This window comes from Eupeodes corollae, chromosome 2 (assembly GCF_945859685.1).
Source record: "Eupeodes corollae chromosome 2, idEupCoro1.1, whole genome shotgun sequence".
Classification (NCBI taxonomy): Eukaryota; Metazoa; Arthropoda; class Insecta; order Diptera; family Syrphidae; genus Eupeodes; species Eupeodes corollae.
This window is the reverse complement of record NC_079148.1, coordinates 148,769,185-148,794,402: the sequence shown is the minus strand read 5'-3', so window position 1 is coordinate 148,794,402 and position 25,218 is coordinate 148,769,185. Positions and strand designations below refer to the sequence as shown.

General features: G+C 32.4%; 1 protein-coding gene across 1 annotated transcript; it reads left to right on the top strand.

The window, feature by feature from the left end:
* Window positions 1-1,352: 1,352 nt before the first annotated feature.
* On the top strand, window positions 1,353-25,131 carry LOC129944440 (uncharacterized). Its single transcript, XM_056053867.1, has 2 exons — window positions 1,353-2,214; window positions 25,012-25,131. The coding sequence occupies exons 1-2, from the start codon at window positions 1,792-1,794 to the stop codon at window positions 25,018-25,020; spliced, it is 432 nt and encodes a 143-aa protein (XP_055909842.1). The 5' UTR covers window positions 1,353-1,791; the 3' UTR covers window positions 25,021-25,131.
* Window positions 25,132-25,218: the final 87 nt, after the last annotated feature.

Genomic DNA, 25,218 nt, shown 5'->3' with positions numbered 1-25,218 from the left:
TCAATACATTATCTTTTAAATTCAAACTTAATTATAGTTTAGTTCGAAATTTAAGAACTGGCCTAAGAGTTTTAATTTGAGTTGCATTTTTGACAGCATTCAAGTATTTAGTTGAAGCTTAAGAGCTGAGAGGAAGCCAGTTGAAACTAAAGTTGAAGATGGTCTTGATAAAGGCGATAACAAAAACGTTCATCTGCCATCACGTAATAGCAACGTTTCCGAGAAAAAAGCATCAAAATTACAAATTTTCCGAAAACTTAAATAGGGACGAAAACACTTCAAATACATTTCATCTTGACGCCTACGACTCGTCGATTTCAAATATGGTATCGACAGACGTGTAGAAGGCCACATTTATCCATTTATCTGCAGAGTATTAGTCGCATTCGAAAGCCTTCGACTTCCCGAGAGTGAAGCACGTCTTTACTAAAGAAGCAATAGTGCTAAACTCTTAAAGACCACGATTTAATTTTTACTAGTTAACCCATTTTTGAATTCTGACACTTGACTTTGATTTTGCATCAACCATGTGTAATTCCTGTCTGACTTGAAGTTTTGAAATTTTAACCAGAGTTCTGCTGGATGTGCACTTAAAGTGTTCAGAAAATTAATATTAAAAAATTTCTTATATTTAGAAAAACCAATTGTATCAATCTGAAGTCAAATACTGATTTGATCTTAGGTCAAATATATGTCAACATTTTGTATTTTTACATCCTTAGAAAAATCGTTGCTACTACATGGATTTTGATTTTGCATAGTGAAATGTTTAGTTTTTTCAAAAGTTATCATACTTTGATCTAAGTCAAAAACCAACAAAACTTGATATTGCAGTTCTGGAAATATACTATTAATGAACTTTAGAAATTTAATTTCTCGAATTAAACATAAATTTGCAATCCTAATTTAAGTATTTTAGTAAGGCTCATAGATAGACCACATAAAGTCTTTGATTCATATTTTTCATAACAACGACATCAAGTCAAGTCTTTCGAAAAATTGTTATCTATTTGAAGATCATATAAACCAGTTTCTTTTAAAGGTTAAATCCCTCCTGACTATTATAATAAATCAAGGTACTTCATAAGCAGTCCTAGTGCAGATCCACAGCTTGTAGAAACACCTGTCAAAACGTCAAACAAATTGTACACGTCACTGAAAAGCAGACAGAAATTCCATAAAAATTCCATAATACCTTCCTATAAAAACAATAAAACAATATATAAAATATATGTGAGAACCTTCCCAATCCCAATAATTCTTAGGTCATAATCAATTAAACTTTTTGAATACTTCACCTCAACCTACGAACATATTATTATTGGTATATTTTAAAATACCCAAAGCCAACTCCAATTGTAAAAACAATAAATATGCAATATAAAATTTTTCATTGCGGCACACAACATGAAACTTGTTAGCCATAAATTCAAGAAAACCCAAAATCACGTTCCACACCACCACCGACCGCACTCACTACTGACAGATGAACAAGTTACATTCGACAAAAAACATGGGTTTTAAAAACAAAAATGAAATACGAATAAAAATAAAAATAAAATATCCCAGCAAGCGAGCATTGTTCGATAATTAAGTCAATTAAATTATTTAGCTGTCAGTTGATGGTGGCTGCCTCTTGTTTTATTCATACGATTTTAATTGTTTCAATGCAGCAGCAGCACCACCAGTAGCTGATGTACGTACGAACCATCACTATACGAGGAGTATACCCTATACAACTTTATAGGTAGATAAAAGGTATACGGAGCGGAGGTACATCCAAGTGCAGTGATGCAGAAGTTTCCACTCCGGAATCAATGTAAGCCGAACAACAATAAGGCATTTGGAAGCAGTGACACCCACATTCAAATAAAAGGACGAGAACGAGAACAGCAAGGACGAGATTGTTACAGTTGCAGTCCTCACAAAATGCCACCACCTGCACCTGCAACTGCAACTGCTTTTGCACCTCAAAGGACACAACAAAGGATATACCAACCAATAGCATCTGATGCTACTTCACTTGAAAAACGTCAATTGTCAATGGAAAAGCCAGCAGTGAAAGTTTGTAGTCGAGTTTTTACCAAAGAAGGGGCTGATGCTGAAAATGTTGCCACTTGGAATGATGTTTTGAGTAGGAGCAGTTTTTGTAGTATTCGTAAAGACTACTCCAAGCACAAATTGAAGCAGGACCAAAAACAGAAGCAGCATCAGGTAAGTTTCTCTGATATGATGTTGAATTGCGTTGGATTTAAGGTTGTAACTACATATGTACGAGTATGTATGTATGTAAAGGGCTTGTAGAGGGTGGGTTTGGGTACAAAAGGTATGTTCAATGATCCTTTTGAGATCCTATTAAAATGCAAATTAAATTTTATTAATTCAATGCGTAAGAATATGAAAGTAATTTTTGTTTCCTTTTTAATGAATATTTTTCATGACCTATTATACATCCATTCATGTGAAGGACAAAGATTTTTTGGAGGTCCATTGTCTTTTATGATATGTACAGAAAAAGGTCGAAAAATCAACAACCGCATTGAAATTATAACAAGACAACATTTATGAGCCATTAACTTGACTCGGGATTCTATTAAAATAAATCTAAAAGGTATGCTTTGCCTTGCAGATCAAAGATGAACTAATTTGAGATTCGTAAGACGCATCGAAATCATAGAAACTATAGAAATGCTTTTTGTTTTATGAGGCAATGAATTATAGTAGCATTTTAAACCCTTATACGGCTTTTTCGAAAACAATTTGTAATTTAGGAAATACATTTGCTTAAAATTCCTAAACTCAAATAATAAAAAGCTGTTCAATTCAGCTTAAAAGACCCAATTTTCGATAATTTATTTGCGCCACAAAAGCAACTGAAATGCTAAAGGGGTTATTACTACCGCACCAGCGTTAGAACAATAGAAACGGATTTAAGAGAAGTCATTGGTAATGGAGTGCAAGTTTTTGATGTCAAAATGAGATTGTAATGCAGCCTTCATTCTTATTGTGCGGATAAAAAAAGAATATCTGTAATTGAAATTAAGTTAAAAATTAAAGTCGATAGTTTAACTGAAGACCAGTTCCAGAAATTCAAATATTAGGACAATTGATTGAGGACTGGAAAACTTTGGCTATTTCGATTAAAACATTGCGTTTAAAAATATTTAATATTGATAAAACAACAGAAGACATTAATATTTTTCAAGCTTCTGTCAGAACATATTTTTCTTAACTTAGGGATACTTAACTATTTTTCTAATAATGTTTATTGTGAGAATTCATGTTTTAAACGAATAAAGGCTTTGAAAATATGATACCCCTTAGAATAAGTAAAATCTTTCTTGCAATGATGCAGAAATCTTCAATACTTGTTTAATGTTAGCAACATCTGATAGAAAATTAATGTAAAATTTAACAGACAAGTTGATTTTCAAAAGGACTTTTTGGATTGTTTGATCCAATACAAGACAGCCAGATCCAGGTCTAGTCTAAGAACTCAACTAATAATTTGACTAATAGGATTCATACAAGCTAATTTCTGAGATATTTTATGCGTGCTACAAAAAGATTAAGAATTAAAAACTGTATTTTGTTTGGCAGTGTTTTATTTCTTACTATTTGCGAACCGCGGAGTTACTTTCATGATCTATTTTAGAACACGTTTAATAAGCATAAAAAAGGTTATGGTGAGCTATATTTAAAAGATAGAATCATGTCGTCGCAGACTTTGTCTACAAACTAACAAAGAGGAATAGTTCTGTAATACATTTTTTTAGCGTAACTTTAATCGTTTGAAGTGTATGCAGTGGAAGCTCTGAAAAGTGTAAAAAGTCGCTGATTTTGAATCATTTCTTATTGGTGCTTCCCTTGTATTTGTCTTCTTAGCGTAATGTTATAAAGCTTAAAGTTTTTTTGGGCGTTTTAACACTGATGGAATTTTTTAAATCGGACCAGTAGTTCCTGAGATCAGCACGTTCAAACAAAGAAACAAACAAACAAGCAAACAAACTCTTTAGCTTTATAGTATTTGAATAGGTTACTGCACGGCCACCTTGTTCCAGTAACAGAAACTTGAATATTTCAAAATTATTTCACTACCAGGCAATCAAACAAAAACACAGTTTACAAAATAATGCAGATTCAAAAACAACCCACGTGTTAAGAAAAGGGAGGGTTACAAAATAACTCAGGCTAGAAAAGAACTTGGCAGGAATACCAAAACTCGACATGAAACAGTCCCAGTTGACATTTCCAAAGGCTGCTATCATCGATGGTCGATTTTATAGTCTTGAAGGCAAACTGGTAAGAGCCAATTTAGTTAAATCAATAAATGGCTCAAGGAGTTCACAAAATACACTTGACATTATCTTATATGCGATTTTAAAAAAACTAAATACTTTATAGTCAGAACAAATAGTGTTTGAGTTCCACTCATCAGGAATACTTTCATCCGACCAATTTTGGCTACAAGTTGGTGCTCCTAAGTTCCGACTGTAGCCATCATCACCAGCCCTTGTAGATATCTGCTGCGGGATATCTAGTGCTACTCAAAACATATTTTCCTCGGGTACTAAGTGGATAGAACTGAGGCCGTTTATAGACGTGATGTCATGTGGGCTATGTCTTTCAAATGAACTACCAAACTATTATTAAGGTTATAAAATAAGAAGGGTTAAGAAATAACTCACGTTAAGAAATTACTTAAATAACGTCAAAAACCCTTAAAACATTAAAAACTGGAAAAATGTTCAATCTGAAAAATCTAGCCATTGAAAAAAACTTCCAATCGGAATAAAAGACATTTGGTATAAGACAAAATTCTGGAAATTTTTAGCGATGTTTTTTTTTCAAAGGTCCTGCCAAAAAACAGATATTGTTAATGATACCACTGGTCAACAAAATTATGTTTTTTTTTGGAGCACTAACAAAAACAAGATTTTTTTAAAGGATTAAGATCTCCTCTCGCATTTAAATTCTATCACATCAGGTTTTTAAATATGCCCCTTAGAAATGCTAAAAATAATAAAAATCAGAGTTTTCAAAGCTAAGTTAAGTCTCAAAATATCTCAAATCTTACTTTTCTAGATACACTTTTAATCATTTTAGTATCTTATGGTCATTTACTGAAACAAAACTTAAAGTAAGTAACTTAAGTAAAACGTAAGCGTTTACGTTGAAAATAATAAATAAGATTCTGGAAATTCTTATTATTATTTGTCTCCATATAAAGCTTTGAGCAAACCTTGAATTTAATACTTTCATAGTTATGAAAAATGCTATTTTCAGTTATTTTTGAATGCTGACTTCTATTATGAATTTTAATTTTAACTATTAGCTTGAGTTTGCAATAGGCGTTTTATTTGAATGACAATTGTCACACAAACCAATTGGTGTTGCGAAAGAGGTTATAGTAACGTTTTACTTAGCGTTATTCTACTTGACATTTAGCGGTTAGTGGAATCCAAATTTTTGATAGAAAAATGTCACTTTCATCACTATTGTAGGTGTCGTTTAAGTTTCCTTTTATGACGAGTAAAACGCCACTTTCTGTCGACGGAAAATTTTCAAACGCCTTGTGAAAAATTAAATAAAAATGCAAGTTTTTCTAATGGTTTAATGTTATTAATTTTATTTTTACTAAAGGGTGAAAGTTACGAATCCAGGTGAAATGAAAAAGCTCACAGAATTAATGGGATTAAATCCTTTAAATTAGAACAGAAAAAAACAAATTTGGAATCCGTTTCAAACACCCTCAATTCCTTGGTGCCACTGGTTAGAACGGTAAAAGAGTTGCAAAAGGTATGGTTTAATGCCAAGTTCAAAGTAAAACTTCATCGACTTTTTTCTTCTTAGGTGGTTCTGAATGGTGTTATTAGAAGGGTTCCAGGGGATAGCCTTTATTTAAATTATTCCTGTTGTACTAGCGATGTTCATCTTTTTAAATACTTGAATTTGTAAATAGCTGAATTTATAAATAGCTGCAAGATTTAAAACTATAGGCACCAATAACATGCTTTTCCTTTTCGGTACCTTTTCTTAAATTTCATTTAAAAGGTAAACAAAGGAGTCCTTATTCAACTTAAAGTATATTACATGCCTTGAAATAAAACAAAATTGAATGATTTGTCCCCTGACTACGAATCTGTTAAGGACTTGATGTCGATCTTATTCTTCTTCTCTCTCTAAATACGTTTGATTTTTAATTTCTATCCTCTTCAAAGCTCACGTAAGAAGCGTTATTTAACAATATATACATTTGTGATTTTTTTTTATAATTCACTAAATAAGTTTTATTTAAATTTTAAAATTGAATTTATTCTTTCGAATATCAATCTCTCATTATCAGCTCTTTATGTGGAATGCGTGAGGATTGCAAATAATAGCGTTTAAGCAACGTAATACGGACTCTTAAACGCCAAGAAAGTTACTCGACTCAAAAATTGACAATTGTAGTTTAAGAAAAACGCCTGTTATAATAAGTGTGAATATATTTGAAAATCTTGATATAATAGAATTCTTCAGACAACGACGATGTTCAATGGTAGACATGTGCATTCAAGAGGACACAAGCGTCCACAGGTTTTTCAGACAACGACAAGAACAAAACTTACTTTCATATCGTTTTTATCTTTTCTGTTTTAAAAACCGTTAAAGTAAAAATATTTTAGGGTTTCCTCTCAGGTTTTTAGAAGAAAGTTGAAATCTAACAACTTAGGGAGAATTTTTGAATATTTATGTAATAATATAAATATTTCAGCTAAATATTGAAGAAAGGTATTAAACATTTGAAAACCCATCAGGGAAATTTAACGAGTTTTTCAAATTTGTTAAAAGTAATATCTCAAATGTGCGCAGGTCAAGCTTCAAGAAATGAATAACAATATTCTCAATTAAAATAACATCTTTGGACCGTTGTTTCATTCCAAACATCAACAATTTAGCAGAAAAGTGGGTCCCCAGGAGGCTTAATTTGTGAAAGCTCAATTTTGTCTTTAAAAGATTCTATTAAAAATTCTGCATTGCTTAAAGGCTTTATAGTCCGAATTATCTTATGCTTATCTATTTAGTTTCTATATCCTTACCAAAAAAAATTTCAAAAAACTAAACTAGGTATAAAATTAATGGAAACATATTTTCTGTTTCACAAACATGCTCCAATATTTATGTTTAAACTTATTTTTTATAGGTTTGTATATTAATTCAAGTCCAGTTTGGGCTTTAAAAGAATAAATTGACATACTTTTATAAGCGGCGCTAAAAAGTGGAATATTATACATTTTAAATGGACACTTAAGATGACAACCTCTCTCGCAATGTCGATGTTAGTCGTTCCCCAATATATAGACCATAAGAGTTAAGCAGACCACTTGACGTCTTAACACCTCCCCAAGTAGGTTTGTATCTATCTATGAGTACAAGTTTTATATGGATATACGTATATATTCAAGACCGACGAAAAGAGTGTTGTATTTTTATCGTTAGTTTTATCGTATATCGTTTCTCATTCAATGAGGCTAATGTCCATTTCATGTTGAGGTATCCTTCGTTATCCTTGCTTGTTGTTGGGTGCCATCACCATCGCCGACACTGATGGTGATGGTGCTGTTGGTGGTGTATATGGTTAGATGTCGTTTTCGACGTCTTTACGACAACAAATGTCGACTTTTTGAGCCAAACCAAACTCAAGACAACGACAAACGGAAATTCTTATCTTTATCGATGAATGTTAGCAACGCTACTATTTACCACTATCCATCGTCGCAGTCGTCATTCGTCGTTCGTCGCTGTTCGTCCTTTCGTCCTTTATTTTTCATTTCAAATCAATTGTGAAGGACCAAGGAACGTTGGTATAAGAACCGTATACAGGTACACATATATCGTTTTGTTAGTTTAAAAAAGGTTGCAAAAATAACAACAAAATATTACAACCAAAGCTTGTATGAGAAAAAATTAAATATAACAAACAAAACACAACAAAAAAGGACTAACAAAAAAGGACGAACAAACATTGAAATGAACTTTAACTGGCACCTTTATGTACGAAAGGAAGCCATTAAGATAAAAGAAGGAAAATAATGTCGGTCTATGTCCATCAACAGGCAATTAAAATGCCCTTTTAACTGTTTCTTTTTCACCGTTTAAGCTATTTTTTCATTCTTTCTTATTCTTTCTATATCAGGTCTCTGTCGCTCTTTTTAAAGGTTTTAGTAATGTGGAAATGTGGTGGATTGGCTGGTAGATGGCGTTTTTCTTTTTATTTACTTGAATGGTAGAATTGGCGGTGGATGGCGGCAGTGTGATTGAAGTTTATATATTTTTGTATCCTTTCTTCTCACAATATTGTTATAAGGCTCTTTAATGGAGTTTCTAACGCTTATTTTCTGTTTGGTGTTGTTGTGCTATTTACCAAGGACAGGGACTTTATTTAAGGATTAAACCACTAAGCTAGATTTTATTAACTTTTATTTTAGATTTGTATCTCTATGGATTCAAATAATGAAAAATAAAAGGAAATCGTGCTTTTACATAGAAATTACATTCTTATTATATTTAGTTGTTTAATTTTTGAGAAAATTAAATATTACAGAAGAGAAGGTATGAGGTGTAAAGGAAAGTATTTTGTAAAGTCAAAACTACAAAGGTACCATTAAACTATCTTTGTTTAAACATTCCTTCTCATAAAAATATGTTTTAGAAATTTGTCAACCAAAAATGTGCCTATGAAAAAGCTTAGGAAGAAACAAAACCACTCATAAATATCCATATGTAGAGTTTCTATAAATAGTTAAGAAGTACATATACACAATTTATACCTCCCTAACTACATAGGTACATATGTAGATATGTTTTAAATAATTTTTGTATAGACATTTTTGATAGAAATCACTTGAACTTCAAAGAACATAGGAATGTAGCTATAACATATTCAAATATAAATATCAAAGAATTTATTGAAAATTGTGATGTTAATACTTGAGGAATTCTTTTGTATGGCATTTTTTTCTATTTTTTTGTTTCTGGTTATGAATGTTTTTAGTTTTAAGAAACTAACAGGTATTTTTGGTCTTTGAAGGCAATACTTGGAATTTTGCTGTTGAAAAATACTGTGTTCTTTTCTATTTCTATTTTGTTATTTTTAGAAATGGTTATAGATATGTAACTCTAGGTTACTAAAAAGCTAAACAAAAATATATCTTTAAAACTTCCTTAATAAAGCCATAGGTATTCCAGGCAACTTTTGATTAATTGAATCCCAAAGGCGAACGATATTCTTCACCTTTGGTTTGAAATGCAGAAAATTTCCGTTAATAGTTATTCCTGTTTAAGTAGTTAAATTGAAAATGCTGAAATTTTTAGACGTTTTAAGGTCTTTAACCTTATAGTTTTTAGAGAGATATTCCTAAATGCGCCAGTTTACCTTTTTATTCAAAATAATAAGAGATATGGACCTTAAACAAATTGTTTTTGAATAATAACATATGCAGAATGTATTTCTAAAATAATCCAGTTTCGGATTATTTTATTACAACAATTTGAGATGCAATCCACACTGATGACTGCCCGTCAGTCGATTTTTCTAAAAGTTCTACAAAATAGTAATAACAACATTATGTTTGAGATAAAAAAAATTAGGAGTCAATACCCGTGTTTTTTGGCATTCTATAAATGGTATAGTAGAAAATTCGCAAGAAAACCCATCGACAGTAGCCAGATTTTTGTATTTAAAAATTGATACAACAAAAAAACCACAAATAGAACAAAGTTTAAACTAATAAAATGGACATTTTTCAAGAAGAAATAGTAAGAAAATATCTGGAAATTGAGATTCTATAAAATAGATCATTTAACAATTGCATCTTTGACATAAAATAAAAACTTTAAAAAGGGGATTTGTTCGTAGATTACTACATTAACATGGGGTGTTGAAGGGAGCTTCAAGCTCGCTTCAATTGATTATATAACTGAATCTAGTTAAAATGAGCTTGATTCGACTCGATTCCTGTGGGGGATCGGAGTCGATTCAAAATTTGTGAAGCAAAACCTGTGTAGAGGAGTTGGTTTTACAGATAATCCATAATTGTCTGTTTATTTGCTTGTTTGTATACAAAAAATATAGTTTTGTTTAAATCAAATTACAAAAAAAATTGAACATGAAATAGATAGCATATTCTATGTTGCTGAACTATTCAATTCTTCATTGTGTAACATGAATCAAACTATTTCACTTACACTTCATAAGAAACATCGAAACACCATTCGCATTCTAGAAAGTGCTGTCAAACTTAATCATTTTTAAATCTTCTTGTGTAGTGGAAACAACAAAAAGATTCATTTAATCTAAACTGAGGTACACCTTTATTGGTGGAAACATACCAAAACTTAATTATCTTTTCTATTGTTTTCTCTTGCAAAATAAGACCAGTTAGTCCATTTTCATTAACAAAACTAAATAATATCAACAGAAACAGATTGATTTTTTTTTCGCCAATGGAAAACACATGATTTCAAATGCACAACTACTCAACGAACACAGCCATCGAGATACGAATGCAATATCAATAGAACCAACATTTGAGAACGAAATCACATAAATGTCGATAGATTTTCCACAAAACAAAACAAAACACCGGTAATATCTTTCTTTATTCTCATAATACTTAGTCGAATACCATTTTTTATCAGTTTTTTGTTGTTTTGGTAGGGTTTCGTGTTTTGTAAAATAAAAAAGCCAAGTGGATTTATATAAAAAAGAAATACTAAAAATATACAATCATATCTTGACAAAATAAGTACAGTGGACGTCCAGTATAACGAATGATATAATGTTCGAGGTCATTCTCTATATCGAGAGCGTTCGTTATATCGATCGACTTTTCCATTCAAAAAAATTTAAGTAAGTGGTTGATTTATTAATTTTATTAATAATTTTGGCACACGGAATTTTATTGAAATTTCCTTAAGTGAAACGCCTTTGTTGCACTCACCAATAATTTTGACTTTGTCCTTTAATGAAAGCCGAGTACGTTGAGATTTTGTGTTCATTTTAATATTTTGTACACAAAACTAAATCTACAAAATTATTACGGAGCGTTTCAACCAGACGAGACTTTAAACAACAAAAACACTGTTTAACTGCTAACATATCTTGCCGTCGTGTCATTGAATATGTGTGTGTAAGACCGTACATAAAATTCAAAGCTGCATAGCGATAGACAAACCAAAAAATAAGAATTCTAACAAAAATGTTTTAGTAGGCGATGCGAAGACTAAACGAAAAACAGAAAGCTTGTTATAGTTTTAAACCTTTGGCGCACACACATACATATGTACGAGAATAAACTTATGTGTTGACATGAAAATATATGCACAGATCACAATGGCAAGAAAAAAAATCATTTTAAGGCAATATATATACGCGTTCGTTATATCGGATAGCAAATTTTTATCATCGTTCGTTATTTAGAGATGTTAATGTAAATTTCAAAAGCGTTCGTTATATCGCAAATTCGCTATATCGGGCATTCGTTATATTGGACGTCCACTGTATGTTTTCAATATTTTTTCTTGTTCCCGAGATATGTATTCTCAATTTTTACCAATTTTATACCAAATGGATTTCTTTAAAATATTATTTTACTTTACCGACACTTTGTATAGAACTTTTCAAGTCAATACTTTAATTTGCACTGGAGATATTCGAAAAGCAGTTTTTAGTTTTTACCAGTTAGAATGGAGCACTGAGAATCGGATGTTTTTATAAACATCAAATGTTTGTATTCGATAAAATTAGTTTGAAGGCAATATGTTTAATTTTTGGCAAAATATTCGAGTCGAAAATCAGTTTTACGCAATCTTTTAATTTAATTTTTTTATGGATATAATTATTTTGGACGGAATACTAGTTTTTCAGTTCTTCTTGATTTTCAAAAAAAAATTATTGAATTTGTTCTATATTTCATAAAGATCTCCAGATGTTAAGAAATGTCAGCATTTTCGAATAGACGAATAGAACAGAGTACAATAATTATCTATGGAGGTTGAAAAGGGTTAAAAATTTAGTTAATCCCAAAAATCTCACAAATAAATAACGCTTTCATCTTTTAATTAATTTAATATTTTTCATGATGAAGTCGGTCGTACAGAACTAATATGAATTTATATTTTTCAATTAATAGTTTGCTTTTGAAAATTAAAAAAAAATCTTTTACTATTTTACAGTTTTATAAATCTAAAATCTAAATGAATAAAGATGCTTGAGTAATTTAAGTATCTTAGACACTAAAAGTGTAGAGTTAAAGTACAAGTGCGTCATCTATACCTAAAAGTTTCGAGAACAAGTTCAGAAAATTTGATACTTGTTCTTAAAAAATCTAGTGCTAAGGAATCTAACTTGAGTTCCAAAGCAAATAAAAGTACTTCCTAAGGAGCATATTTTGAAAATTCCGGGGACCTTGTTGTGCATTATCCAAAAACGTCTAGAATAAAATGTCTATATCGTATAAGTATTCGAGAATTGAGTGGTTTAAGTCCAACCAAGCAGAAAAGATTCGTAATTCCAATGGCAACTAATGCACTGTCATGAAATTTGGCGTTCCTTAGAATTGGTACCAAGTCTCAAACTAAATGCAAATATTTTGGGTTAAATTAAAGAAGTGATACTTTTCTTGTATACTGTCCGAAGAACGACTCTTCTCCGAATAAGATGGTGATAAAGAAAGGCAAGTTCTGTTCAAGCAAAAGCTTTCAAAGTGTTGTCAAAGAGATCTACACTTTTCACGCAAGCACTGCCGAGAGGATGGGAAATGAAAATCAATTCTTTATGAAATTTTTAAAAATTAAAAAAAACTCGCAAAAATGTCTGCTGCCTTGAATAATTGTATGAAAAAAATAACACCATATACAAGGAAAGTGGGAAGATACTACGCCCTTTAGTTATAACATTATATTTTAAACTTTGGTTCCTTATACCCATGGGCACATGCGACTCTGCCTAATTTCATTGCTCTAAAACACTTAGGATTGGTAGTTTTAACTAATGTCTTGAATATTTTTGTGGGTGGATATTACGCCCTCTTAATTGAAGTTTTTCTAATTTGTAAATTGTAACACATTCTGCGATATCAAGAAGTCGTTTATAATTTTGATGATCGTTCAGTCAGTCAGTTACAGTTTCTTTGCAATTTTTTGATTTGGAAGTGCTGTACTTTTGCCTACGAAAATAAGCAGTTGTATTTTATCAACTAGCTTAGAAAGTGTTACTTATTTGAAGTTTCGGGCGTAATTGGGAAATTAGGGGTTTGAGAGTCAAACATCGACTGAGATTGTTCCTGTAAATAGGTAGTTTTGCCAGAACTTTGCTGGGTACTAATGTGTCCTTTTATCTATGTCAGTCACAAAAATTAAGAGAACATTAATAAACCAATAATATCTGGTTGTATAATAAAGACGATGTTCACTATTTTTTACCTTTATTTGTCTCACTCTGGATATCGAAGAAAAACAAGCCTTTAAAATTTACACAAAATCTGTAATAGTTTAACACCAATAGTCTTGAAATTACCCATTAAGCATCTCAAATCATCCACTTCCCTCAACAATTTCTATGAAAATTGAACAATTTTTGCTTGAATATGTATCTTTTAGCTACCAAACCCATTATGATATAATAAAGCTTTTCTTTTTGTTCACATAAACAAAAAGCGTTTAATTAAAAATAAGGGTTTTTTACTGTACATAAATAATCCTTACATAAGAACTTAATAATAACAACAATAAAAAAACTGATAACTCAATAATTTTAACCCAAACAAAATTTATCAACCCTTTACAATTCCAAAAAAAAAAAATAAAACATCTAAATACAATGTTGTATGCACCACATTTGTACATTAACAATTCTCTTCGGGGAATAAAAGTTTATACGTAAATAAAATAAAATTATGATAACAAGTTAAATTAGAAATAAAACAACATTAATATTATTCTAACTAACATAACATCCCTTAAAAACCCTCTTTTGTCCCAACAAAATGAATTAAACCATCCCAGCAATGGGATGGTCGTTCTTCTTTTCCCATTTAAATTAGGGCTAACCAAAAAAATAAAACAAAAAAATTGTACAAATGTATTTTATTCCTTCTCCTCACTCCAGACCCCTTTTACCGTTACATTCTTATCACAATCTAAAAAGCTCACATATAAATAAAAAGCACAAAATGTTTTTCACATTTCAATTTTCCTAAAAGTAGAGATTAACCGAGAAGGATTAACAAGAACAACACCGAACAACAAAAACACCATCAATTCCATTTCCATATACCGCACAAACCAACCATACACTATACATATACGACACGACGACAAAACAATTACATGATTATGTTTCATAAATTTGCATAAATTTGCAGTTTAGTATCTTTTATCCTGGGCTTTTTCACCAGATTCACAATACCTCTCTATTCCCGTTTTCATCTTGTTTCTGTTTTTTTTCGACTGGCTCTGCCTCGCCTTCCAACAAACCGACAACATACTATAACCCATCCTGACACCATCATCATCATCAGATAGAAGAACATTCCTTCCCAAAAAAAAGAGGAACGCCAAGCCTCCCATATAACTCCCTATCTCCCTATACAACTCCTTATTTATATATAGAGCCATCGCGGCAGCACCCAAACCCCATACATTCATTCTTCGTGAAGCCATTGTGACCTCCTTTAGCCATCAAATACAATATTTTGCTATGCTATAGAATTGGTGCTTTAAGAACAATAACAACAAAATCAAAACTGAGCTGTTACAACAATAGAGTCACACCGAGCGCCGCGAGCCGCTCCGCACCGATGAAACGTTAAAGTAATAACAACTAAAACAAATGCCGTCATTCAATAGAAAATATGTGTACAGTTTTAGGACATACTCGTATACCTAGATTTAGATACTTCGTGCTTCCGTCAGAAGATTACAATATTCTTAGCAGGATTATGCATTTTGGACTTTCTGGGACATGACCGCACTTTTTTTTTTTAAATTTCCCACTTTAAAAGGGCCGATGGATCATAACACAGGAACAAAAATAAACTGAAAGTTCGAATTGTCAAACTATCCACTCGAATAGGCCGCTATTTAAGCAGCTGTCACTTTAGAAGCTGTCATATTTTGACATTTAACAATTGCAAACTACGGATTTATTGTGTAAATGTTAATAAATGAATATGGTGCTGCAACCGTAGCGTTGGCGGGCATTTGGTTGATATCGTTTACAATTTCTAGTAAGGTACCTTTCTTATTACAACGAATTAACCATCCAATGATTTCTCTCATTGGAAAACCCTGTACTTGAAAATTTTAAGTACCAGTACTTTAAGTACTTTAATTTTGAATTCCACTTTTTCAATTTACAAAATATTTCAGTTTCTCTTCAATTTCTTTTCAATTACTTCAAATGACTTGTAAACACTTCAAGTACTCCAATTCCATTTCAATTTCTGAAGTACTTTCCTTCTCAATTTTTCAAGTACTTCGAAACTCATTTAATAACTTTTAATTTCCTCAAGAGAAATATTTTAAAAGTCGAATTGATAACACATACTTGAGAAATGTAAAATAAATTAAAGTACTGTAAGTATAAAATATATAGAAACCAAGTACAAGTGCCGTGAATTTAAAAACTAGTACTCGTGCTTTTAAAAACTCGAGTAGAGCAGTATTTTATTTGAGTGCAATCTGTTTGCAATACATAAACACTTCAAATTTCTTTTAAGTCCCCCAAGTACTTTAACTCCCTTAAAATTTTGCAAGTACTTCCTTTGTAAGTACTTCGAATCTCGTTTAATAAATTCTACTTTTAGCAAGAGAAGTCTTTAAACACTGAATTTGAAATAGGTACTTGAGGATTTTAAAATTAATTGAAGGTACTTTATGATAAAAAAAAGTTCGAAATCAAGTAAAAGAACCGGTCAGTAAAATGTTCAAGTTCAAGGACGAAAAATAGTACTTGTATTTTACTTATGTAAGTACAAAAATTTAAATCATATTCATGGTGTGTATTTAAAAAATATTAGAGGAACAACCTTAGTTCAAAAACGAGCTGTTAAATTGTCAATATCGCAGCAGTATTGAGTCTTTATGGTTTGAGTCCAGATTAAGTTAGGTTGATGGGCTGATAATTGAAGGTCTGTATCTTAGAACGCATAATTGGCTTTACCACAGTGCGGGCCCTAACCGAAAAGATCCGTAAATGATCTAATCCCTGAATCAGAACAAAAATGTTTGCCAGGAAATTTGGAGTTCGTGAAAAATTGATGTTAAGTCACAAATTTAGTTCAATCAGCTGTAAGAATTAGATTGTGATTAAGCCCAACCAGTTCTTGAAATGGGGACATCAAACTGTTTTGTCAAGGGTTTGAACTTAAACCCTGAACCATTTTTCAAGAAAGAACTGCAAAGGAATGAAAAATCGTTTTTCCGTTTGATTTGACATAGAATAATTGTAGGTTTCCTTGACTCCTGTCAAAATACTTACAGGCAAGAATAATGCAGACTTTTAAATCACTACATTCGGGTTTTTAACGTGTTTTCATTGCAAATTAATTAATTTTTTAAACTGACAGCTGTCAATTTTGTTCTTAAGTTGTTTCCGTTTCGTTATGGCTATTGCGTCCCTGTCTGAACCACTTTAAACATTTTTTCACCCCGGTAATGTCTCTCGCAAGGAAACGATCGAATCGTCTTGTTACGAGTATATAATACTAAGTCTTTGTTTTTTGACACAAAATTGTAGGTTCCCCTACTTCCTGTCATTATTGAAACACAACACAGAAATTTTAGGGAGATGTAAATCACTAGGCAATAGATTTTTAAAGAGCTATCATTGCACGACAAAATTCATTAATATTTTCAACTGTTAGAAGTCAAATGTTTGGTCGTAAGGGTTTTCAACCCCATTTTTTAGCGACGTTACAGTCAGGCCGTTGGATTTTGTGGGTTCAATCCCTGCGACAGCTTAAAGTTTTTTTCATGGTAGTGCCGAAAGTAATTTTTGTCATAAAAAAGTGCTTCTCAAATTATTCGTTAGATATACAAACTATAGGTCTCCTCTATTTCTGACACAACTCGTACGCAAGAATTATTGAAAGTTAATAAGCCCTGATTTTCAATGAGCAAAATAGAAAATTGGTGACTGGAATGTCAGTTTTTAACGGACTGTTTTTCTATTGAGACTTAAACTTTCACGGAATGCGGGGGGTCATCCTGATTCATAGCTGTAATAAGGCCAATTACCATATCTTGAGCTGAAATGTTTGGAATTTCACACCTGACCAACTTTTAAGTGGTGCGTCAAAATAGAGAAACACCTAATTACTTATCTTTATCTAAAGAAGTGTCAACTCCAAAAAGACATTTTATAGAAGAGTTACGTGCGACAAGTCCTAAAAAACTTGGATAGCACATTATCACATTATCCATTAGCAGTTCTCACTAAATTAAATGACTTAACTACGCGGATTAAACTTTAATCCCTTACTGAAAAACTGTGCCTTAGAAAATACTGTACTTTTGGAGATTTGTGTTTCTATGGGTATTTTTATATAAGCTTCGCAAATACGGCCCTGCAAATCTAAAGATAAAAAAAAACCTCATACCCAACGAGCCACACAGTATACAGACATTATTTTATTAACTTTTTAGTGTTCATGCTTCCGTGGAATGATATGTGGTTTTTAGCCACGGTTTTCTGGGATCTAGGACGTTGGATGTCTGGACAAAGTCCTGCTCTACAACGACGATGAGTACAACTTCAAAAAAAATAAAGAAGTAAAATTGTGTAAATCCCTCCTGCTGCTTTGCTACTGCTCCATGCTGCTAAAAATAAAACTTTTTAACAAATTAAATATTTAACATAATATCCTTGTGCTGGGTTATTTATTGAGAAACACACAAACACACACATACACAATTTCTCACTTTCTGCAGTTGGTTGTATTTTATTATTTTAAAGGATTTTTCCTTCTGTTTTCTTCTCTGACAGAGCAAATCTTTACTATCGTCGTCGGGTGTATCCTTTGCTTTGGGGAAGGATAAGGATGTGGAGGTAAAGAAGGTGGTAGTGGTGGATTCAGATATTGCACCAGCAGAAAGGAAAGAACCATCGGTGCAGCGAATAACGTCAGCATCAGCAGGAGAAGGAACAAAATTAGAAGTGCCTTGCAATGGAAGTGTATCATCGTCGTCGTCCAACAAAAATACCAACAAAAACAACAATTCTGATACCAATGGAAACAGGAACAAGGACGACCATGATGATGATGACAACAATCGTCGTCGTCGCAGTCGGCTGGAGCTAAAGCTGGGACTGGAGCAGAACCAGCACCAGCACCAGAACCAGAATCACCAGAGCAAAACACAGGCAGAAGCTGCAATAATGTCGGCAGCTGCCTCAGCTCCAGAATTTATAACCTCTGAAAGACTAAGACTTGGAGATCAAATAAATTTTCTTCTATTCGATCCATATCGTACGTTAAAGTTCTTGATTACGGAGTTGAAATCAAGATTGAAGACCGTGGTACCAGGTAAGTTACACATTAAATACATACAAACACGTAGAATCGAGGATGGAAGGACCTTATGTGGTGTAGAATATGGGATGGGGATGGAGATTGCCGATACCGATACCGATTCCGAGCGAGGTGGTAGTGATGATGCTCCGAGCTGATTGTGTGGTGTTTGCGTTATGCATTATAGTTTTGTTGAACCAGCAAGAACAGGAGCAGGAGCAGTAGTAGTTGCATCAGAAGGAACACCAACAACAGCAGTTCAGAGTATAGTATAATAGGAATAGTGTAGCATTACGGATCCGGGTACATTTATCCTTGTTTGGTTTGTAACTTCATATATACGTGATTAAGTTGGAGAAGAAGGACGAACGTGGTTTCAAGGAGTGAATTAATATTGGGAGCATGAGCTAAGTTAATATTGTTTTTGTTGTTGTTGTTGTTGTGCCCTGATGACTATATGGGCTGATCGTTCCTCCTGACAAGAATAGAATAGAATACGTAGACAGACAAAGGCAGAGAGAGAGAGAGTGGGATAGAAAGGATATGGATGAATTAATTTAGTTATTAGAGCAAATGATGAAGACAGCCTAATAAGAGTTTTGTTACCAAACTGATTTTGTCTGGTGCACTATAGTAGATAACTAACCTACACACATAAACGCTATACAGTTGGCTGTCCTTTGCAGAGTTGTTAACATCATACATGATGCAGAATGGTTGCAGAATGGATGCAGAATGGATGCAGTGTGTGTGGTAAAGGTTCGTTAAGTCACGATAAGTGCATCATGTTTTTATTAAGAACTTTTGGTATGTGTAATGTGTATAGAAAGAAGGAAGTTAGTTAAGAGAAAAATTTACGAAACGTATATGGAAATATTTTCTATAAGGAATAAGGACGATGATAGGATTTTTATATTTTCATGTAATTAAGGATGAAAACAAAATTGTATTGTATGTGTTGTGGGTTGATACAAAAAAGAAAACAAAAACATGGACATAAGATCCTCAATCTAGGTCTTGTATGTTAATTCGGTTTTCAAGGAAATATATTTTGAAAACAGGTTATTTTCTCTTGCAAATTGATTTTAATTAGCTTCATGTTTCAGAAAAATTCACTATAAGAGCAAAGTTTTAAAGAAACCAGGACATTAATGACTTCAAAAGTATAGCCGTTTCTTTATGCGTTACGTTTGACAAAAAAATACATTACATTACATACAACTCAGCACATAAATGTACAGAGTAGAGAACACAGCACCTTGAGCGTCTAGACTATGCAAGGTGATAACAACACAAGACATTAATACAAGACAGAAAGACAGTAAAAAAGAACAACAGACAGAAAGAACACATGGCAACAGCACGCGGTAGGTTTCAAGACGGTACTCCATCTGTCTACTAACCAAGCTCATTGATGCTTGATCTCGGTGATCGATGGAAACCGAAGCTTTATCAGTGATTAGGCCGTTGCAGAACTGACAGAAATATAAGAGACATAGAATATGAAATCGACTTTGAATGGATAATGAACAAAATATTCACTGAGTAATCATAAAAGATTTCTGGAAACTTTGTCAATACCATCAAACAATAAGTGCCTAGTATTAAGAAATAATCGTAAAGCCAAAGACTTTAAAAAAGTACTCAAATGTTAGCAGATTTTATCAATACTGTTCACTATGCTCAATTATGTCAAAATCAAAGAACTTTGAATGAGTGTATTCTATTTTGTTTGATAGTATTCTTTCTCCAACTTTTAGGATTATTTCAGGTCATTATCTTGTGTGAACTTCTGTCTTAGTTTTTCCTAATTGTCTGCAAGAGGCATCATTACTAATTTTAAAGTCCGGACTTAGCCGTCAGAACATTTGTTTAATCCGAAATATTGTTTCGGTTTCAATTGCTGAAAACAAATGCTTCCAAAGAAATCCTTTACACTTTGAATGTGTTACATTACAAAAGTTAACCTTTTGTTAATATTTTTGCTGTTCAGATCAGAAGTTTATTTTTTGATTCCTGAAAATTTTGCTTAATACAATCGGTTTATGATTGTTCTACTTGAAAAAACTGAGCTCAGTTCAGTTTCTTCGCATTAGTCCTTGGCCTAGTCTATTTGGGCCACCTGAAAAACTATAATCAAAATAATTCTTCTCATCTATTGTTCCCGATCTAACTTTAGAAATTAATACTATAAAATGTAATACGCCTAAAATTGGTCTTATTTACATTTTGAAACTGGATTGGAAATTTAAGTATTATTCTTCTATTGAATTTGTCAATGTTGCATAGTTTTTTGGAATGCCATTTGATGCTGAAAAGTTGTTTGTACTTTGCAATTGCAAAGAATGTAGCCTTTTGTGTATTGTAATTAGAAAATTGATAAAATAGTGAAGTATGGAAAAAACATCAATAAACTTATTACTTACTTCTAAAAAATCAAGAGTGAAAATGTTGGAAACCTGAAAAACTGTTTTCAGTATTAACGTCCTAGACTATCAAATTTGCGGTACCAGAAAATACCGATTCCTAACTACTTCTCAGTACCTCTTTTGTAAATTATAACTTAGTAATTCCGTGAAAAAATCAATGGGTCCCAATTTAATCACTAACAACTGCAGATCTGTGATTGTTTTATGAAGTTGCTTAGAAACGAGTCCTATTAAATTCTCGGTTACAAATTATTGGGACTGGGTATTAGTACTTGTGTGAAAAATGCGTTGATATCGATTTAAGTTAGAAGTCTGTGAAGAAATTGTACGTAAATGATTGAAAGAAGAGAACGTTTATTTGTTCTAAAGTGCAAAAAGTATTTAAGCAAAATGTATTTCTATTTTTGGTTTCTACTTGTCTTTTCTGCTTTGGACCTTAAATTATGGACTGTGGAAACTGCCTTTTTTTAAACAGTTTGAAGCCTTATTCATTGCTTTTTCTTAAGTTTTACATTCAAATGTATTAAATTAGTATCTTAAAGAAGAAATCTGCTATTTAATGTAAATTAAAACGACTACTCGTCAGAATCGGCCGTCTGACAAGGGGAAGGCTGAAAGTAAGAAGTCTTCGACACACTTTTTTTTACATCAGGGCACCATCCTCTATTGTTTAAATATGCATTTAAGTGGTTATCACTTCGACCCCGAAATCGAAAAAATTACCATTTTCGAACGTCCACCCCCGCCCCCAGCTGAAAAAAAACCTGCCAAATGATTAAATTTGGCATAATGTTGCGTATCGGTATATCTACACATACATGAATATATATTTTGAATATCACTCCCAAAATTTGCTGCCGGCTCTTGGTCTATAGAGACACTTTGGGTTACCTTCTCCGAATCGCTCACAAAATGTTATTTATGCCATACCGTGCGTGCATATAATATTAACGAGTTTTCAGAATTTGTCAATTCAAATGAACCCAAGTTAGTGGAAGATCAAAAATTAGCGTACGATGCTATAATTGAAAATGTGGCAAATAACAGTGGTCAACTATTTTTTTTGGACGCGCCCGGTGGCACGAGTAAAATATTTTTTAGCCAATTTAGTATTGTCAAAAGAACGATTATCCTGGGAGTGGCATCGTCATGCTGCAACCCTATTAAATGATGGGAAAACGACTCACTCAAATTACCGTTGGCTGTTTCTTAACATCAACAGTCTGTATGTTCAATCCGTAAAAATGGTCCACTTGGGAAAGCTATTACAGGACACATTGTTGATTATTTGGGATGAATGCATCATGAGCCCTATATCTCATGCAGAAGCAGTGTACCGCACATTAAACGATATAAGAAACCCATGCAATATGATGGGTGGCTTAACTTTTGTTTTCGCTGGAGACTTTCACCAAACTCTACCAGTTGTAACAAAAGTTACACGTGCCGACGTTATTAAAGCGTGCCTCAAATCATCACCTTTATGGCTATCAATTAAAACTCTCAATTTGCGCTCGAATATGAGAGCACATTTATGCAATAACAGCGGATGTAATTTCTCATAAAATGTACTGAAATTAGGAGACGGAACATTTACTACTCCAATTGCAAACAGCTCTCAAGTGATTTGGCTCAAACTGTTCACAGTCTAGAAATTCTTATAGACACAATCTATCCCGAGATCGACAATCTTAAAAAAAATATCCTTTGGCTCTTTTCGAAAGCGATATTGTCACAGAAATATGACTCAGTAAATGGTGATTTTAAATGTTACAAATATTTGTTGACACCGTGTGCAACATCGAAGATACAGTGCACTAAACACATTTTTAAATTCCCTCAATCCTACTGGCTTGCCACCTCATAAACTAAAATTAAAAATAAGTACGCCTGTTATGCTTTTAAGACATTTAAGCCCTCCCAATATGTGTAACGGTACAAGACTATTTATCAAAGAATTAAGAGATAATGTGATTGTAGCAACAATCATTACGGGTCCCGCGGCCGGTGAGCTCGCACATGTTCCGTGGAACCCGATGATACCAACTGGTTTGCCCATATCTTTTAAAAGGTTACAGTTCCCTTTAAAAATATCTCTTTGCCCAAACAATAAGTAAATCCCAGAGACAAACTTTTTCCATAGTTGGTAAGGAAAGAGTGCTTTTCCCACGAGCAATTGTATGTGGCACTTTCTCAAATAGGATCTCCTGGAAATCAATACGTTTTTACGTTTTGCTTGCCAGCTACAAATACCACAGCCAACGGAGCTTTAAGATAAGCATACAATTTTTTCCTTAGTCAGTGATTCATGGTCGATTTAATTAGCATGCTTATAACTTAAATATCTGTACCTATTTAAGTCTACCAATGCGAAGCCTGGAAATTAAAGCTTCTCTTTCTAATATTTTTCAATCATACAAACATACAAAATAATATCGAAAAACATCAAGTTTCCACAACCTATTTGAAAATGATATAAACATTTTCTATTTCATAAATTAATTATTAAAATCCTTATGGTTAAAATCATTCACATCAATAAAGACTGTAAAATCAATCTCAGTCTCTTGTATATAATTGATTATTTTATTTTTAATTTCGGTCTACCAAAATTGAGAAATATGGCTTCACCTCGATTTTCTTCCAAAAAGAATATTGAAAACAATTAGAACTAAGGAGACTCTTGTTAGCCTCGGCCCGATTTCTCCAAAATCGAAAAATTGTATTCTCGTCTTAGTGTCGATTTTGATCTTGTGGGCGAGTCTCGGTCTCACTTTTTTCTCAATGATAGTCTCGTCTTCTCCTTGCTTATAGCTGAAAATATGTGCTTAGGTATTCACGTTGCCTTTTTTTAAGCGTCTCATATTTTTTTCTCGAATTTTTTCTCGGTTCAACTTATGTTTTAAATGTATTTTTGATAATAAAATCCGTTAGTGAGCCAAGTCGTAAGTTATAGAAGTTTGACAGTTTAAAGGCTGGCAGGTATGCTGTAAATTTAAAAATTTATCTCGATCATGGTTATCCTTCAATGGAATTTGATCTCATCGATTCGAAGAATGATTTTTAAATTTGTTGTTCCTCCGTCTAAAAAAAGAGTATTAAACCCGAAAAGAGCGACTAGACTATTGCCAAATTTCTATACAAAATATACAATCTTGGAAGCTTCAAATTGTCTCGCTTCTTGGCTAGCCCTATTTAAACGAATTAAGTACTTTCAATAAGGTTTTTGTCATACTTTTTTTCAGAAACAAATCGAGATTGTAGAAATGCAATTTAATATTATATTAAAGTAGAAAATATTGAACAATTTTGAAACAAAAATACTGGAAGTTTTTTCCCGGTCATAAATGTTTGCGACATCATTTTTAACGTTCTAAGGCTGCCTAGGGCCTTCAATTTTGTTTTTTTTTTCTTATGATTTATTCTTAAAAAGAGGAGCAACAACCAACAGAAATTTCTGAGTGTTTCCTGAAGATTTTGAAATCAGGAAAACATCAACTCTAAATCTCAAGCTCTCTCAACCAAATTATCAGACATTCACCTAAAACACTTAAACCAAAACAATACCAACAAATTAATGTTTACATTTTTGTTCTTTTTAATTTGTCGACTGGAAATATCTTGTTGGAAAAATGTAGGCCCCCTGTCATTAAAGTTTTATGTGACGTTAATACAAAAGCTGTAAGATAAAATTATACGGCTGCAATAAAAAGACAAAAATAAAATATAATACATGCCATGCAAAAATGTATAGATATTTTTTATTTTGTGTTTTCTGTCAAAAATTTTATTTTTTCCTTCTGTCTTTTTGTATATTCAAACAATATACCACAATAATAAAGCACATCCTTCCTGTGTTGTACAAGCAAACAAATAATTTCCACCTACATTACAAACAAAAAAGAAAAACATTTGTTCTTGTTTTGGAACTTAAAAAAGAACAAAATGTATAAGAATAAATAAATAAATAAATAAATAAATAAATAAATAAATAAATAAATAAATATACATATTTTCATTTACAGACGACATAAATGTTCAAAAGATCCTTGTAGAGATTCAACAAACCATCAAAAGGATAAGGATTCCAAATAATGCAACCGAACCAGTATTGCAACAGCAACCAGCAGCAAAAGCAATACGAAACACGACGCTAAAGGAGGCAGCGGAGGCGGCGTCAAAAACGACGACGACGTTGACAACGGCAACGGCGGCGGTGGTGGCGATAAATA

Excerpts from the sequence above, each read along its gene's own strand:
- LOC129944440 (XM_056053867.1), top strand. The coding sequence starts at position 1,792 with ATGCAGAAGTTTCCACTCCGGAATCAATGTAAGCCGAACAACAATAAG.